The sequence below is a fragment of the Ammospiza nelsoni genome, chromosome 3 (assembly GCF_027579445.1).
Source record: "Ammospiza nelsoni isolate bAmmNel1 chromosome 3, bAmmNel1.pri, whole genome shotgun sequence".
Lineage (NCBI taxonomy): Eukaryota > Metazoa > Chordata > Aves > Passeriformes > Passerellidae > Ammospiza > Ammospiza nelsoni.
Genome location: NC_080635.1, coordinates 54435221 through 54454589, shown reverse-complemented (window position 1 = coordinate 54454589; position 19369 = coordinate 54435221). Strand labels below are relative to the sequence as shown.

The 19369-nt window shown below is 39.5% G+C and overlaps 1 protein-coding gene across 3 annotated transcripts in view; it reads left to right on the top strand.

Moving 5' to 3' along the window:
* ARID1B (AT-rich interaction domain 1B) overlaps positions 1 to 19369 on the top strand; it is a 325120-nt gene that overhangs the window by 96061 nt on the left and 209690 nt on the right. For all 3 annotated transcript variants that reach the window (XM_059467474.1, XM_059467473.1, XM_059467472.1), the window contains exon 4: positions 3508 to 3618. In XM_059467474.1, coding sequence (XP_059323457.1) covers positions 3508 to 3618 — 111 coding nt within the window. The remainder of the gene's footprint in view (positions 1 to 3507; positions 3619 to 19369) is intronic.

Below are 19369 nucleotides of genomic sequence, written 5' to 3'. Positions count from 1 at the left end.
AAAAAGTCTAAACCTCAGCTATTTTGAGTATATGTTTATGACTTGCTGATTATTTGTCCTTGTGCTTTTCTAAAATCTGATGGGGGAACCCCTGACTTTAGTTATTTTACAACTTTGTTGACAGTTTGTGCTGTAACAGCTATGATATGATTGGGTTTGTGCCAAGTTGGGAAGTTCTGAGTGGAAACTTGTAGCCTTCTGTTTATAAAAGCCTGGGTTTCTGTCTAACACACATGCTCATCTATGGGAGAAGGATTTTCTGTGATTCATAAAAAGTCATAAGCTTTATTTTGAAAGCTGATGTCAATGACGGATGAAATACTGGGAGTCAAACAAAAAAAAAAAAAAAGTTAGGAATCCCAGGAGAAGACTGAGCCCCAGTATCAATGGGGAATTCCTCAGCCATGACTGTAGCACAACACGTGGTTACATGTTTCTCTTCCACTTATGTTCCCTCTCTTCAGTGCCCAATAAATCCATTCCTAGATGCTAGGAAGAAAAATGACCTTTCAAAGCTGTGAGAATTGCCAATTCCATGCATTTCCTCTGTGACAGACAATTTACTCTAATACTTCTGTCCTTATTTCTTATTTATCTCTCAAAATCTGTTGTCACTATTCTGTAATATGCTGTATGTTAACAAAAATTTCCAAATGCAGAACTGAAGACAGGCAGTAGGGATTTTCTCTCTTCTGTTTTTCAGTGAAAATGATACTAAGCACTACTTTGGTTATGAAGCCAACCTCTTAGTGAAATATGCTATTATTTAATCATTCTGTTTAGGATATAAATGGACTGTTTTTATTGGACAATACATGTGTATAAACAGATAAAATTATACACACAGTCCCATGCATATTTCATCTGGGAGATTCCCAAGCCTGCAGCTTACTGAGAGCAAACTGATCCTTTATTTCTCAAGAGCTGCTTTCCAAGTTTCTAGTGATTTGAGTATCTACATAGCTTTGCAGAGAATGTAAGAAAGAGTTTGTAATCTCAGTCCCATTTGGAGTGCACAGGTGCCTGCATCATTAACAAACAGAAATGTCTGTGTGTTTGCAAACCTCACCTACAACTCAGCAAATGGATTTGATTTTTCTACAGAAAGAAGGGAAAGCTGTATGAAAACAGTGCATTTAAAAAGACAAAGGGTGTTGTGTCTGGGGTTTTTATTGTGCTCTTCAGTGTGTGGAAAGACATTTCATACATAGTCTTCAAATACCCAGGTAAAAGTAAATTCCATTTAACCTGCAGTATTTCTCATGAGAAAGCATGCTGTCTCTTCTCTCTCCTGCTCTGGTCTCCCTTGAAATTTCAGTAGGAAGCAAGGTTAAAATCTTGCAAACATGTGGGAAAACCCATGCTTGGTACTTCGTAAGGAAGTAATGCCTCTTGATTTTTCAAAATATTAAAAACATGTTTTGCTTCCCAGCAAAATCCTGTAGTGTCTGTTTGGAAAAAGGAACAATTGTGTTTCTACAATGACTCCTAAACTGAATATCCCATTTATCCTTTTTCACCACTCTTGGTATATCTGTGTAGGTTTTTTTGTTGTTGTTGTTGTTGTTGTTGTTTTGACAAGTGGTTTTTATTTGGTATAATTTTTAAGAATTAGGAAGAACAGCATTGAATGCTGAATTGGAAGTTGAAATCTGGGGTTGCCAGGTTTTTTGGGAATGCCTGTGTAGTGACAGCCCCAGCGTGCATGAGCGTGGTGTGTGTATGTGTGTGCATGCGCGTTTTTAAATAAAAAGGAAAGCAGAGGTTTGCTCATTTGTTTGCCTATTGTGAAGCTGTCCTGCACCTTTCTACTCCTTTGTACTGGGGTGAAGGCTGCTGAATGGAGGCCTTGTGCCATTTGTTGATTTTAAACCTCACTGTTAATCCACAGGAACCTGCTGGTGTGCGCAGCAGGAGAGCTGTGTGACAAGTGGAAATCTGGGCGGGAGGGAGTGCGGGGGGTCACAGGGGATAATAATCATTCAGCCATCAGCCTTTGTCACCCTTAAGCCTAATTGTTACCCTCTGCTGGTAACCACATTGAAGTGCTGGCCTTTTAAGTGTTTCTTGATTTTACTTGGCACAGGCTTAGGGATAGGGTCATTTATTGCTGGGTTTATATCGTATCAGGTTTGCTGGGGTTTGTTTAATTAGCCCCATTGAATTTTCTGCATCCCTTAAAATAATCTGTGAGAGTCCAAATGGGTGGAAGGGGCTGAATGAGAATGGTACAGTTGTTAACAAATTTCTCTCTGTCAGAAGCTGGGCTAAAACCAGAGACAGAAAGCTTTCCTGCTCTGCCAGCCAGCTGCCTTCTGGAGTCTGTGCATGAGCCGCAGCTGTGGCTGTGGGCACTGGGCAGCCCGGCAGCCCTGCACAGGCAGCAGCAAGGTGTGGTGGGGTGGGGCAGAGGGCAGCTTGCCCCGTCCTTCTGTGCCTTGCAGCTTCTGCCTGCTTCAGGTATGCCACCAAATCCAAAGCCTTAGGGTGGCTGAAGCAAACTGAACTGGTAGTAAGCTAGGGAAGGGGAGAGGAGAGTTAAATCATTTAAAAACAAAGAAAAAGGTGAGCTATCTTTTCTGGCAGGAACTGGTTTTTCAACTTTCCCTGCCAGTTATGCATGCTGAAGTCAGTATTGAGCTTTCTGTTGTTTTCCCTAAAGAAGCTGGTGTAGGGGCTGCTATAGAAGCTAAAATGAAGCCTGAATTTAAGGCTTTGCAATGGGCAAGTATCTCTGTGTGTGATATGAGCTTGTGCTGGGGGGTGGAAGATGGGGTGCGGGACAGGAGGTTGCTTCATTGCTCATCCCACCCATGCATGGGTGGGGGCCATTAACTACGACTACTGATGGTGCTGGGCCATTAGCTACAACTGGTTGGGCCTGTGTAGGGAGGAAAATCCCCAGGTTACTGGTACAAGCTTTGGAGCTATGCTTGATCAAATTCATGTGCCCTCTAACCTTCAAACAAAATGTGTGTCCAGCAGATGCAGTGGCTGTGCTGTGTGCTGTGTCCTGATGGCCAGGGTTTGAAAATTGCCAGCCAGTAGTACTGATGGTAAATCCAGGCTTGTTACAGGAGTCTGATTACACAGAATGATTGCAATCCTATTTTCAAGCCCAGTCTTCCACCTGGCTCAGTACTTTATCAAAACGCTTGAGAATTAGTCTTAGAGTAGGATGAATGTTTATGCTTGCTACTGACTATTTTACAGTAAAATGGGGTTGTTTAAGTGGTTTGGTTTAGTGTGTTTTCCCATGTGCCAGTGGTATGATTCCCTGCTGGTTGTTGGCCTGCATCTCAGTTCCCTGGTTTTCTTTACAAACAGCACATGTCATAGAGGTATCTGTGTGGACTTGATACTTGTATCAGAAAGGTTTAACAAGTAAAAACTTCAGATCAAAAAAAACCATCAGCACTCAGCTCTTTTATTTTCACCCTTCCATGATGCAGATTTAGTTATAATTACTGAGTCAGGTTAATAATTCTTTTACAACTGTTGTTGCAGGACATGTCTCAGGAAGGCTATGGAACCAGATCTCAACCCCCTATGGCCCCAGGAAAGCCTAACCATGAAGACTTGAATCTAATCCAGCAAGAAAGACCATCGAGCTTACCAGTAAGAAAATAATGTTTGTTTCAGTATTTTAAAATTGAAAGCACTTTACATACCAGTTTATTGCATCTGGGATGAGCAGATGAGAAGTAGTGAAAGAAGAAAGACTAAATAAGGTTGATGAAAAATTGTTTTTAAAAATATGGGAACAGATAGCTTGTATGTGAGTGGACTCAGCTTAGGCTTCTTCTGGTTCAGAACTGCACTATTTATGCACATTCATGTTCTGTGCTTCTGCACATGTGTATTTGCATAGAGGAAATTGATTGATTTTTTAACTTTAGGAATTCCATTCTTGCACAAACCAATCTGGCGAGGAGGAGGCTTTTTTTCTGTGTCCTTTTTCGAATGTTTTCAGTAGATTCTGGTTTAGAATACTGTAACCAAGAGCTGTCTGTTCCAAACCCCGATAATCAGTAATGAGTTTGACATGTTAATTCTGGTAATATCTATTACTACACAAGTGTAGAAGCAAGAATGGCAGCAGTACTTGGGTTAGGTTGATTTTTTATTAGGAAATTATTTTGGACCAATATGTATCAGCTTTTCTGAGCTCTACACATTCCGCTATGGGGGAAACAGCACAAATGAATATATGTTTTGAAGACATTGCAGCTGCTTGCATTTTTGAAGGTCTTGTAGTGGACAAAGTACTTAGCCTTGTCTCTGTGTGCTCCTTGTGGTTTGGGGATTTTCTTGTTTGTTGGTATAAACCAGCATGAATTTAAACCAACTTGAATATGTTCAGCTTAAATGATGAAAACTTTATATAAACTATGTGACCTCTGGCTTGGAATAATATATCAGAAACATGTAAGATATTTCCCACGGTTCACTGGGTATTTATTCATTTGCAGTTGGCAGAGAGATCTCTCTGAAAAGTTTACTGTATCAAGATATCACATTTATTTGTGAAATCTGGTAGTATGATGTATATATTACCTCTGGCACATGGCACAATTGTAAATCCCTAAAAATAGGGCAATAAACATCTTCATAGCATTTTAAAGTTACATCTTTGGCACCTAGGAGAGTATATGTGCTACAAATTCTTTACATGACATTTGAAACATGCAAGTCTCAGGAAAAGCAATGGAAACTGGTATGAGAAAATATATCCATTTGCTTTGAACCTAGTACTAATTTGACAGTTTTCAGGAAACCTTTTTAAAACAGACTGGTTTGTCTGAACAGTTCTCAAAAATGGATGTTGGCAGTTAGCTTAAAAAATAGTAGCTCCTGTGGACATTGAACTGTTTTGGCAATAACCACCTAGTTTAAAAAGCAGAGATACTAAAAAGGACTTTTCATCTCCCAGTTTTTCATGGACAGCGTTTATTAGGGTAGAGAGAAATAAAGTTATTTATCAGCTAATGTTCTGCTAATTTGCCTGTGTTTTTTCTTAAAGAATTGTCCTACTTTTAATCCATGCTCTGTCCTATCTCCAGCATCATGATATTTAAGCAGAGTATTGGGTATTATCTGTGTCCCAGAGTGTGTGGTATATTTAGTAGCTCATAATTATTCTTGGTATGAGTAAGCTGGTTGTATTAACAGTGAATGTTAACCATTTTGGCCACAGAACTGAAACTGTAAGTTGGTCCTGAATGCTGTTACTGAGACTCCTAATTACTGAAAAGCTTTGATGCATAACCTGAGAACACTTCATACACTCAAAAAAACCTGCTGTTTTCATGTGAAGGGGAATATAGGATACTGTAATTCTGTATTTTAGTGTTGGTATGGGGTTTTTGTTTGTTTTGTTTTTCAAATTTAAAAACAACTTCAACTCTTTGTATGCAGCACCAAGGGTTTTTTTTGATGATCCATACATTAAAAGCTTTAATATAACTCTATTTGGGGTAATGGTTTGAACATGGTGGTTTTTCCCTGAAGCAGGAGAGTTCTTTATTCTGTTTTAGACTGCTTATGAAAACCCTTGATCACTGTTCCTTGTTCAGTATTCCTATTTTGGTATACTCAATATGGCTTCTTAAGCTTGTTTTTGGGTAATGTGGTTCTTTAGGGTTGTAGTCAGTAAGTTATCTGTACAGTGAAGCTTGAAATTATAGCAGTGGTGTTAGGCTTTTAATAAAATTTAGTTATGTCTTGTTTCATGGTATTCTGGTATTTATACAATTTGCCTGTTATCTTTTTATTTCTTAAGGGCATTGTGTAAAATCACAGCAGCTATATAGCAAGCTTATACAAGTGTCAAAAAACTACAAAAGAGATATAATACTAAATGGTGAATGGCTTTCTCTGATGTGGCTTTAAAAAAAAGAATTTCCCTTTGATGGATTCAAAGAGGAGCTGGCCACTTTCTGCAGCACTGAATGCTGGCTTGTGTCACCCTTTGGGGGAGTTTTTTCAGCAGGTTTGTGTCACAGTAAGCACAGCTAAACAGCTCAATAGTTGTTCCATTTCCTTCACACATTGTATATAAAAGTCCTGGCATGAATGTTCCCATAAAGTTCAAAGCAGACAAATTTGTAATGTGGGTTGGTAACAAATGGCTACAAACAAAATATGGCTTTATTAGCTACTTCTAATGGCCTGTCAGATTCTATACAATGCTTGCTTTCCTTCTCCTAACTGCTCTGATATCTGGAGGGTTTGACCTGTGGGTCTCTGACCATGTGGAGTCACTGAGAGCCCAAATGAAAAGTTGCACAGAATAGTGCTCCAAGCACTTTTGTTGGGGTCACAATTAGAAGGAAATCTCAAGGCTTTGAGAAAACATGGGAGTTAGGTACTCTGTGAAGGAAAGGAAGTCATAAACAGAAACTGTTCCCTATTAGAGTGGAAGAATAAAGGGGGAGAGACCTGAATGAAATTGTCTGGAGAACAACTACTACAGAACATATTTATCAAGACTTAAGGGATAATAGCAAAATACACGTTTTTTCTATTGTGAGAAAACTGGAGCAGACTTGCAGGAAAAAGCTTCCAAAGGATGCATCTGCAGATTTGTTGTTGCAGTAAAGGAGCTTGTGTCAGCAGTAGGCTGTGTGTGTATGAAGACTAATCCTTTATTTTGTCTTTAATAAGTGCATTTATAAATGTTCACATTGGATTGTGATTGTATTGTTGCTAGAATATGGAGCAGAAAACATTAATTAATATAATTTTTAAATTGGCATGAGTATTAAAATAATTTCAGGTAGCTGCTACTGTTTTTACTGTTACTTTGTTTAAATAAGGCCCTTTTTTGCCCAATGTCAGGTGTGCTTTTTTGAGCTATGAGGTCGAATGGCTCAAGGTTGCCAAGCTTTTAAAAGACAGGTTTCTGCTAAGGCTTTTTTTTTTTTTTTTTGCAACATACAGGTAAAAACTCTGTGGCATCTTGAGCTGTTGTAAGCCAGGGCAGCTGCAGTCCTGCTGAGTGCCCCACCATGTGTTGTCTGTGCCATCCCGTGTCCTCCACTGCTGCTCCTGGGACTGGCCAGTGGATTTGACTTGGGGAACTGAACCAGATGAAAAATAATCTCCCTCTATTTCTGGTTAGTGTTTGACTGAATCACTGAGTGACTGCATGGGCATCAGTGACACCTTGGACAAGGAGATGGAAATCAGTAGCTGTGATGGGAAAGCGGACAGACAGGGGGTCCACAGCAGCTTTGATTTTAGCCATATCCTAAATGACTGTATGATCTTGCTGGAAGGGTTTAAGATGCTGTCATCCTGTCAGCTGAGACATGGTGGCACAGCAGATTCTAGTGTTCACAGTCAGGCCCTGTAGCAGTCACAGAGCCACAGACAGACAGAAGACAGTTCACTTCTTTTTGTAAGGCAAGTTTTCTGCCAGTTCCCATCCCTAAACTGCTTAATGCAAGCCCATGAGTGCAAGTGTGGAGGCATGAGCTTGCATGGATGGAGGCTGTGGACAAGGTGGGGTTGTGGTGGTCCTCACCTGCATCTGTGTGAACTGTAGGGAAATTGTAGCTTTAGTGTTATAACTTAGGTTTATGTTGTGCTTTCTGGAGTTCATGCGGTGTTGGAAGGGGAAGATTGTATCTGGAACGGAGGGAATCACTACTCTGCTAGATCATTCAGAATTCAGAGTTTATGGATTCATTTTGTGACATCAGTTATTCACTGGGTGTTTTCATTGAGGCAAAGCAATTCCTGTGCAAAACAAAACAGTAGCCAGCAGTGGAGGTAGAATGCCACTTGAATCTCGTGCAGTGCTGTGACCTGACAAAGTTGGTTGTGATTCTGCACATCTATGGTTGTATGAGCTCTAGAGCTCAAAATAATACATACTGTTGCTTGGACAGATAAACTTTTTTAAGATGTCAGTTGTCTTGTTTCATTATGCTTGGTACTGTGCAAAACAGCACATCAGCAATCCCTTCCTGATTTTATTAACTGCTTCACAGTTCTGTTCTACCTCATTTTAATGAGCCTCTGAAAGATGTTTAGAGTGCTGAGTTTTTCTTCTGGTTGACACACCTTTTTTGTTGTAGAAGTGGGTACTAAATCAGATTTCAGAGGACCTCTGTCGGGAATTAGTAGTGAACTAAATCCAAAACTAGATACACTTGGCTCATGGAACAGCGTCATTTCAAATGGATCTCAGTAGGTGTAGGCTATGAGGAAAACACATGGGAGGGTTTGGGAATCCAGATTCTCTGTTCCACTTCTAGAGTATGAAGTAGCTTGGAAAGTCATCTCCAGCAACAGCACACCCTGAACAAATGCCTTTAATGGGTGAAGTCTTAATAGACCAGGAAAACACTTCCCAGCATTACTTGAGCAACTGTGTTTGGGAGCAGGAAGTAACTCTTCTTTTCTCAGAGATTAAACTGCTAGGATGAGAGACTCTGGTGACATTTATATACAACTTAGTCCAGTAAGCCCTAATCATGATCAGGGTTCTGGGCACTATCATCATGTAAATATTAATTACCACTGTAGCCTTTCTTGTTAGGACAAACCAATATTAAAGGAGAAGAAAGTGCAGTGACCCTCTTTTTTGTAATCTTTGTTAAATTCTTTGCTGGTAAGCAAATACAAAGTTTGGTTTGAATTTAAGTACTATTTTAAAAATACAGAGTATTGGTTGTGATTTGAGAAAGAAGAGAAAAGAAATCCTATAAATTGATTTTTTTTTTAATTCTTGAGAGGCAAATGCCATTTCCAGCTGATAGATGTGTGTAGTACATGATAGCAAATCTGTCCTGAAGTTGTTCATGTCTCTGCCTGAAAATATCTGTTTGGGAGTACGGTAAACCGTGAAAAAGAAAGAAATGTGAGTATGTAATACTTGTGAATTAAATTCTCCACTGTTTTTACATCAAGAAGGATAAAACTGGTGTGCCTCTTTCCTACTTTTCCTTTCTCTTTTCTGCAACATTGTAAAATAACTGAATGATCTTGTTTTCCTTTGTTTGGGTCAAGAAATTTTAGCTGAAAATTGTTACTCTGTGAAAGAAGATTATTGACTCAACAAGCCTTCAATTTTCAGTGAATAACACTCCCACCCTCTAGCTTCAGGAACATGTGGTGCATGCATTCTATTTTAAAGTACAGACTGTAATTTAAAACTGAGGCAGTTTGATGCCCCACTGAACTTTGTTTAAGCCTGGAATAAAAGGAAAAAAGCTTCAAGTTGCAAAGAAGTGACTAAGCTATCTCAAAGGTTTTTCTTAGCCATTACATGCAGAGTTGGAAGAAGTTGCTATTTTTCCCAAGTTATTTTAATTTTGGATCAAGTGCAGTTGCTAGGTTGGTGGGGGTTTTTTGATTTTTTTCCCTTAACATTCTTTGTAAACCTGTAGCTAAAACCAGTTTCACTGAGCACATGTATAGAGAGGTCAAGTATATGTATTTCTGTGTGTTTCTGAGGTGCAAAACATGCTCTGTAGCTGCTGTGTCCAGATTTTGATTGTGGCATCCCATTTATGTCAGTCACAACAGTGGGTCCAAACCAGTGTGAGCCACGGCAGCACCACTGACATTGGTGATTCTGTCAGGCGAGGGAACTTTGTGTGCCCACAACCTAGCCCACATTTTACATCTGACTTCAGTTAAACCAGGACTTCATGTAGGGTGGTCAAAGTGATTCATTGTCCTAGAGTCAGTTTGTACATCAACTCTCAGTCCCATTTTTGGGAAAAAGTGTAATTAAAGTAGTGCAGAGCAGCCCTGGACATGTGTTGTCCATGTAGGGTTAAACTGAAACACTGAAACCAAAATTACAGGTGCTGGAATTAAGGTATTCTTAATATTTATAGTGTGAAGAGAAGGACCTGTTGTTATTAATTTGTGTTTAGTGCTTTACAGAATTACTTGATTTTGCCTGACAGATTGATCATTTTATTTAAAAGAATGGTTTCAGGTGGTTATTGAAGTATAAAAAGTAATTTCACTAAGTATTGTAAAAAAGATACTTGACTGTTCATCGCCTTTTCCAGATTCAAAATACTTTGCATTTACAATGTTTACAACATCCCTGTAATAACAAAATGGCTAATTTATGATCCAAGAAAATTTACAAATGCAAAAAGAAATACTTAGTCTGACCTCTACATGAAATTTATGTGGGAAACCTGTTAAGGTATTATAGATCCCAGTGGTGGTTAAGGTTGCAAAAACTTGTAGTTGCATAGGCCAATGTTGTTCTAAGTGGAATAGTAAAGTATTAGTAGCTTTTTTCCTGCAATGTTTTTTGAAGCCATGAGAAGTTGCATCATATACCTCCAAATACTAGAGTAGTATTGATGTTGATTCAGAAATTAAGAAACTAGATTTAATTTGGGGGGTTGAAGCATTTTACGTTTTATTTCCTTACCACCCCCTGACTTATGCTGATTCCTTCCACAGAGGCTGCTGCCCTTCTAGCTAGGGTGACTGAACTGCACATGTGGTAGCCCGTGAACCACCAAATCTTGCAGCTAGAAATGAGAGCTGAAGGCTCCCAAGGTTACTTAATTATGCAAGGCTGTAAACTGTAGTAGCATGGGTGCCTCTGTATGCGTGGCCCAGGAGTACCTGCTGCAGGGGCAGTAACTGCACTGGCTTTTTCATCTGCCTAAATTTCCAAGTCAGTGCTTTTCTGCATATGAGAATCTATCTCTAAAGTGGTAGGGTTTTTTTTTTATTTGGGGATCAATTTTTACTGTTTGAACATTTTACATAATATGTGTACATACATGTATTGTATAAAAGGACAGATATCTTATCTGCTTGGTTGTTTGTAAATTTTGAGTTGATAGCATACTATAAATTCCAAAGCTTAATGTATTCACTGGAGCATGTCTTTGTTCATGCCTGTGTGAACATGGGGATTACAACGCATAAAGTAAGACAAAGGAGTATTACTCACTTGAATACCATTTCAGGAAGTACCTGAGACACTGTAAATGTTTTTTCTTTATTTTTACCACAAGTCTTCCTGTAAGATGGGATATTTTTTTTTTCAAGTAACTCCTTTGCTTGTCCAACCGTGTGAAGTATGACCTCAGCTTCATAACCTTGGTTAAACACAGTAACTCACTCTGACCAACAACATCTGAAGCCTAGCAGTAGATTCTTTTTCTTTTTCTTCCTCCTTCCATTCCTGTTTGCTGGGAACATGTTGGTTTCTGGTGCTGTTGTTGCAGCTTTCATGTTTAGAAAAAACAAAGTTAGCAGTCTTTGATGTGACGCTGCCTCCTGAGTGGTCCTGGTCAGCTGCTGTTTCTGTGTGAGCAGATGTTTGTGCAGTCACGGTCAATAGTGTTAAGATTAGGGCAGGTTTCACAGTGCTTTGTCTGATTGTTTATGGTGTGTCCATAATTGCTGGGGATTCTAGGTGCCATCACAGTGCAAATGGGAAGTGTTTGTTACACACTGTTTGTTTCATAATACTGTGTTCAAATAATGATAAATTCAGTCCTGTACTGTGGGCCATTCACACATTTTAGTAGTGTTCTTTTGTTGTTGGTTGCTTGCTGGGGTTTTTTGAGGTTTGAAACAGGTTTTTAACATTTGTTAAATATGTTTTCTTTAAACCTAATGTCTTGTACTACTTAAGTCTCCACAACCTTCCTTTCTGTGCTGAGCCATACATCTCAGATTGACTATGAATCTTCTCTTAAAGACAGTGATGTGTGGTGACTTTTTACAGAATCTGTGCTATATTGTGCTGTATGTGAGAAGTGCTTTTGAAGTGTGTCTCATGTAGATAAGTTTCCATTATCAATTTACCTTTAAAAATACATATACACAGACACACACACACACAAAAGCAGAGGGGGCGTCTGCATTTGTCTTTGGAAGGCATTTACATTTTAACCTGCTGCTAAGGCCGTGCAGATTATTTTGTGCCATTTCCTACTCAATTCCAAACCCAAGACTTTGTAAAGATGGTCCTGTTTGAATTGGCAGTGTAATTTTGGAGATGAAACATCGTAGAATGTTGAAATTAAGATAAAAAAGCTGATAATGCCAGGAAAGGGCTACTTTCAGTTCCCAGTCTTTAGGCTTTTGATCTCTTTCCTTCCATGCATACAATTGCAGATGACCCTTTTAATCATCTTAACCTTATTGTGCGATTTACTGTGTTAAATATGACTTAGGACCTGAATTTTGAGGCGCATTTGAATAATTGCATTAGGATAGGAAAATATGCCATCCTGGATCATTTGTTTTATATTATAGTTAAATTGCACGAATTCGTATCAGTGTGTGGTGTTGGGTTTGGTGGTTTTGTTCTGTTTTTTTTCCCTTAAGGTGGAGATTCACTTAATCGTTTATCTTCCACCTTCCAATTGAAGTTATCATTTTGGGAAGTAACACAAAGATAAGCGTACATGAGCATTTGTATTTGTGTTTGCATGTAGTAATACATTATGCATCAGTAAGCTTTAGTAAGGTTTGCTGAATATACACTAGTGGACTTAGTGTAGAGGACAAAGCTTGTTTCATGCCATGCAATAAGGTGTAGATTCACATGTATATTTACAGTATTGTAGCTGATGAAATTTCCCAATGCATTTTGCATAAAAGGTAATGAAAGAGGTCTAAACTATTACTATTTTTGTTTCTTAAACTGCAAGTTATTCAGTAGCTGGTTGTTGCTTTTGAAAAGTATGGAATTAAAGGATGTGGAAGTGGTCTGAGATTTTTAAACCCAGTTGTTACAATCAAAATAAGATTAAATAGGTAGATAAAATGGTATATGGATTAAGTACAGACATTGACCCTAGTGAACAAATTCATTACGGCATGGGATAAAACTTAATGCAAACTGTTATCTTTCAGGTTTAGACTTGAAACTGAAAGCCGTAGCAGTTTTTCATATGATACTCCATGTGAGAGTGGAGATGGAAGAAAAACTCCAGATTATTTCTTTCTTTTATTTTAACTTACAAGTCATGTCAAGATCTTAATAGTATGGCTTAATGAAAGCTTCATAAAAACCTATTTTTTTCCATCTTGTTTGTTGTATCATAATTATCATGCCTACATGAAAGTGGGAGAAAACTCAAAATTCAGTGCAATTTTCAGCACAGCTCTTCAGAATTTATTGAAACAAAGCTGTAAAATCTTAATATCTATGGGTTTTATTGCTGTTGTTTGAGGGGCCTGGCCAAATTAATTTTTTTTTAGTAACATCTCACAGCTTCGTTTAGATTCTCCCATAATATATTTTCTGTCAGCCTTCTTTACTTTCGTTTTTTTTTGCTTGTACCTTTAAAGAAGATTTACAAAGACTGCATATACCCATCAATATTTTTAAATGGCTGCTGATTCTTCTTGCGGGGCTTTTTAGACATTTTGCCCCACTGGAAATCACAGTTAACAGAATTTTGTTCCTTTTCTGAGGTATGATGAAATACAGGGATTTTTTTGGCTCTGTAAGCTCTGGGCTGCTTCTGGCCAGAGGGTCATTCCAGCGCTGAGACCGCAGCTCGATGTGAGAGGGGCCATTTGGCCTATCTACAGAGTTGTCTTTCTCCTCTCCAAAGAACCAGAGGTTACGTATCAAATCCTGTGAAATGATGAGAAATGCACCCATGCATGTACTTGCATATATTTACACTTCAGCTCTTTAATTTTTGCTGGTTAGAACCAGTGAATTCTAGTGCTTGCTTTTTAATGCTATATTCACAGTAATATAGGTCAGACTGAAGTGTATCCTGTAACTTCTTTACCTTATTTTTACTAGAAAAACAAACTTTCCCTCCTGTGTGAATTTTGATCACTTGACCTCCATTTCCATGGAGATGTGGTCAGAGGGCAGTAGTCAGCTAGCCATGCCAACTCAAGAGTATCTTCACTTACAGCACACAGTGAAACTCCAGAATTTAGAAGTAATTAAAGGACTTAGTCTGACACATTTTTTTCTCCACCACCCACATCCATTAAAGATAAAGCTTGGAAACAAAATATGTGATTAGCTATGGTGCAAAGGGTTTTTTTAAAAAAAAAATGTTTATTTAAAGAAGGTAGAAACAAAAAAATCTTCAACACCTCCCTTATTATTTCTTTTTAAAATTATTACTTTTCCCTGCAATCTTAAACATTCTGTATACCCATCTATATATATTTGAATTTTTTGCATACTCTCACTTTCCATGTGATTATTTTGAATAACCTGGGCTCAGGTTTGTCAAAAGCTGAATTTTGTATTCTGCAGAACTCAGAGATTCATGATTAAATAAGTGCAGATCAGGCAGCTTGTGCTTCTCCAAGTTCAGTCCGGGGTCACTGGTCCGGGGTCACGTGCAGGATCCAGCTCAAGCCTGTGAGCAGTTCCTATCTCCAAGCCTTACAGAGTGACAAAAGCCAATAGCAAGTGCTGGCCCCCGCTGTGCCTTGGACGGGGAGAATGTGGATCAGGGACAGGGTGTGGTGGCTTGTGCTGCTGCGCACCCAGTCAGCTCAGAGGCTGGCATGTCATCCTAGGCTGAGCTGTGTGCATGGGCTGTGTGCTCTGTTTGCTGGCTAACCAGGGCGCTCTCTTTGGGATTTAGTGTTAGACGTGTCTCTGGACGCTCTGGGCTCTCTCTCTGGTGAGATGATGCCTTTCTGGTAAGGGTACAAACCTCACAGTACTTTGTACTGAGAGGGGAGCAAAGTGTCCCTATTTCTGCAGAACAGGGTTAGATTTCTTTCAGACTAAGCAATAACCAAGTTATGCTTATAATACCATTTTGATTATACACACCTCTCTGTATGCGTTAAAATAAAAAATGCACTTCCAAATTTTGGGTTGTTTAAGGATCTGGCTTTTCTCCATCTCTTCTGTCTCCTCTCCAAGGGGTTTGCAAGGTAACCCAACTTCAGTAAACCGAAAGGGAGTACATTACTTTCATCTTGGTTTCGGGGAATGGCTGTGATGCAGTGGGGAACATGGCACCTCGGAGGAGAGCTGCATTCCCTCCTGGAGACTCACTCGGTACAGCTGCTTTCAGAAAGTGCATCCGATGGACCCGTGGCTTCCCCAGCAGCACGCTGAATTGCTAGGCTACAAGGCCAGCTTTACAGATTGATTTCCAAGTGGACATTTTTGTCATGTTTAATAAGAGCACATTGATGAGACAACAGTGTGTAAGCTGAGTTAATGTCTGTTATTTCTGCGCTACCATTACTTTTTATTGCCATTATCCACACAGTGGTGAAACTTAAGTGAGCTTTTTCCTTCCCGCTGAGGGTTTTCTCCCCAGAACTGATGATCTCACAAATACCCCCACTCTTTTCACGCAGGATGAAAGAGTGAAAACGACTTTGGTTGTTGCGGTGCTTGGAACGACACCGTAAACCCGAACCCGTGTTGGTGTAGCAGGCTCGGGTCGTGTGTCCTTGGGCCGGGCCGGGCAGGCCGGGCCGGGCAGGGCGGGCGGGCGGCGTGCAGGGCATTTGTGTAATGGCTGGTGAGGTGGCAGGGAGCTCTCCCCGCTCCCCCTGGCTGCTGCGCGGCTGAAATTACAGCTTTGTCTTTGAAGCCGGGCGCTCTGTTAGCGTCGCCATGGCGACGGGCGGGTAATGGCCTCCGCCGAGCCCAGCCTGGTGTTCAGCGCCGAGCGCGGCCCTGCCAAGGCCCCGCTCGCCGGAGCGTTCACTGAGCCGTCCCCTCTTCGAAAATGTTTAAAAACTGCGCTTTTACATGGCCGGACCAGATTAATAGTCATGGTTTATTTCGTTTTAACTGCGGGGATAAAAGCATTATTCCATTAAATGGGTAGCTTTTCCCCCCCCTCCTTTGGTTTATGCATTATTAACACAAGCTTTCCTGTTTTGCTTGTAACATTTTATAGGCCCTTTCAAACATGTAGACAGATTTGCTCTGCTGCTCTTTTATTTTTCGGGACTTAACCCTTTCTCTCCTTGATTTTGTCTTCAAAAACTTGGAGCCAAGCCTACAGCAGACTTGGTTGCTTCCATTTAATGTGTTCAAAACCAGAAAAAAGCTTTCTTTTTATTATTATTTTAAATTTTTTTCCCCAACAATTCTGCTTTTTTGAAGCACTCTAAAAAGCAATGCAGATTGATCTGTTCTTGTAATTTAATTGAAGCAGATGCTGAAGTCAGCACACATGAGCCTTGATGCGATTGTGGAGTGTTTGGGTTGAGGAAATATTCTGGGGTTGCCTTTTAATTTGTGTGCCCATCTTCTCTTCTGCCCATAGTGTTTTCACCCCATACTCTTTACATGTAGCATTTTGTTGGCTGCCCTCAAAAGAGATGCACCTCATGGTGGAAGGACTGGGGAACAAAAAATCCAGAACAGTCCTGAGGACACAGTATTTATGTCTACCACCTTTCTTGTTAATATGGAGCTGGTGAAATACATCTAGACACGTAGAAGTATTGCTATAAACACAAGCTGCAGGCTTTGTTTCACTTTTTCAGTGCTCTAAAATATAGCTTTCATTTTAGTCTCTAGTAGGAGGCATATATCCAAGTGCAGTCAAATGCTGTGGATACAGGGATTCAGTCATCCCCGCCGACACAAATGGTCTCTCTGTTACAAACTTGGAGGGTAACAAGTAAACCTGGAATTCATATTTTCTCCCAACCCCCTCCCTCCCCGTTTCTTTTTTAAACTGTGAATTTGTTGTGATGGGGTGCTTACTGGCACCTTGCTTTGTCCATCTGTATCTATCACAGATCCTTCTGTCCTAAAAACTTCCAAGGACATCTCAGGAGAAGGCAAATATTCCTAATTTTTTGTCCTTTTTTACTGATGCCATGTGGCAGTGGTGATGTGAATGGTACCTCCTGTGGGATGGACTTGCAGCTTGTGGACAGTGGATTTTGAAACTCTGAGATTTATTTCACCTACAGAGCTGACTGCAGACTGTGCTCTGGTATCCGAGCAGGGAGGTTGTGTGTGCAGGGCTCCTGCTCTCCCACCACATCTGTCTTCAGCATCCATGTAACTCCTGTAGACACCTTTGGTGCATCCAAAGCTCAAGGGACGTGTATTTGCTGCCTCAGGGAGTTCCAGGGTGGATGGCAGATGGACAGGCATCCCAGCTCCCTGGCCACCTGAGATCTGCATGAGGCCTATATCTACTGGCCAGCAGCAGCTGTGGGCTGTGTTGCAGGCCAGCCTGGAGTTGGTGTGTTGTAGTGTTGATGAACGTGGCAATAACATACATTTTAAAAAGCTTTTTCTTTTACGTGTTTTTTAAATTCTGTTTAAATATTTAAAAAAGAAAAAGAAAAGGTAATGATGGGTAAATTGACTCCAAGTGTGGATATAGTATTGTACAACTGCATATGTTAAATAGGCTGGACTAGAGGCTTACTCTCATCTCCAGGCTTTATGGGTATGATTTTCATCCTTTGAGTTGCATTCCCCTTAAATCTGCAAATTCTGGGAATATTAGACAAAACAGTTTACATTCCATGAATAAGAAATTACTAATTGCTTCTAAAACAGGCGTATCTTTATCTACACAGGGCTTTTCAAAGTTGCTGCTTAATCTTTTTTCTTTTTTAATCACTAAATAAACATGTCTCAGCAGTCACTGGATGTGAAACCAAAACCTGGATGTGGACAAAAAGCAAACACACTACACTAATTTTCATTAGCATATCCTATCTCCTAGAACATTTATTTTTTCATCTCCTTGTAAATTGATTTTTCACGTGCTTGTGACTGATATTTGAACTGTGTGTTTGTAGTAACTGACTTATGTAAAAGCCAGGTCCTGGATCTCCCAACATGAATATATTATGGAGGTGACCTCATGGGTTCATAGTTAAGGTTGCACTGAGTTTTCACTTAAAACGAGGTTTAAATCCGTTAATTAAACATTAAAACTCACATGAATTCTCAAACATGGACTGTTTCAATAAAGAGGATAAACTTTAATTATTTAGGTACTCAATGTTCTTGTTAGTGCTGTATTTGCAGAATTCAGAACATCTTAAAATTATTCCTTCTGCAGGTTTTTCCAGAGTTCCTGGTATTTTGAGTTTCTCAATTCTTTAAAAAATCTTTTGTGTAGGTCTTTTGTTGCTATAATTGTCATAGCTCTGTTGCCCTCATCAAACTATGACAATTTTCATAAAATAATTTAACTAAAACTAGTTCAGCTTTAACTGTTATAATGCATGATACAAAAGAACATATAGAAGATTAGAAAGCTCTGTATGTTTTATTACTTTTTGCCATGGGAATCAAAGACTGTATTGGCTTCTTGTAGGTGATATGGAATGAGAAGAAAAGACTGTTTAAAAAAGAGAGCCTGTTTAAAAAAACAACCAACCACATGGAAGAAAAAATCCAAACTCGAACACCAGTAGCATCTCTTCCATCTGGGTGACTTTTTCCAAGTCATCAATGAAAAACAGCTACAGTAGTCCCAAATGAATTTCAATTTCACTCTACTTTCCACTTCTCCATATTCTTAGAAGACTCAGTTCTGAATTTCCTAAAGTGGGTTTCTTCACTGATTTCAGTGAGCTTAGATTAGGCTGAGTAATTCTTGACATCTGTCCTACCCAGTTACCACCCTGTTGCTCTCCTTCAGTGTCCATTTTGAGCCCCTTGGACGCAGTCTGCAAGCCTGTTGTACACAGCAGCCCCTGCTCTACCTGTAGTGACCAGAAAATATGGCTCTCCTTGATAACATTTGTAGCCTTCTGCTGAGCTATAACATCCTTCAGCACAGATAGAAGCCTTGCTGAAAACAATATGTTTTCAAACCATACATAACAAATACTCATTTAGAAACCAGTGGTTCATAGGCCAGTAGTATCTTTATTCAGAATTCTAAGCCTTCAGCTATTCCTCTGACTAGCTGGAAATAGAGACAATCTGGAGGAAAAACGCCCAACAAATTCCCATTAGCTGATGGCCCACATAATGTTTTTTGTTTAAGTCTTTTTTAGGTCATGATTTCTGTTTTTCCATCGTTTTCATCTGACTGCTGCTATGGTCTCATGTGCCTATTAGTTAAGGTCTCCTGTCCATTAAAAGACAACAGCTGGTACTTCTGAAATGATTTTTGAAAAAAATTCTTGTCCTTTTTAACAGCAGCAGCTAGGGCCTACAAACTTATTTACTGCTTATATGATAAAGCGTTGTTTCAGAGTATGCTAGTTCTTGAATTTTGCAAAGCACAAGCACTATAGCCTGAGATTACAGACCAGTTCCATAAAAATTCAAAAGTAGTTGTTAATTTGAAGAGTTGCTTATGTCTTTAGACACTGGATGAAGAACAAAATTCACAGGAAGTTATTACTGTCACTGACATAAGAGTAGGTTCTCAAGCTCTTTCAGAGTAGGGATTGATATGATGCAAGTGAA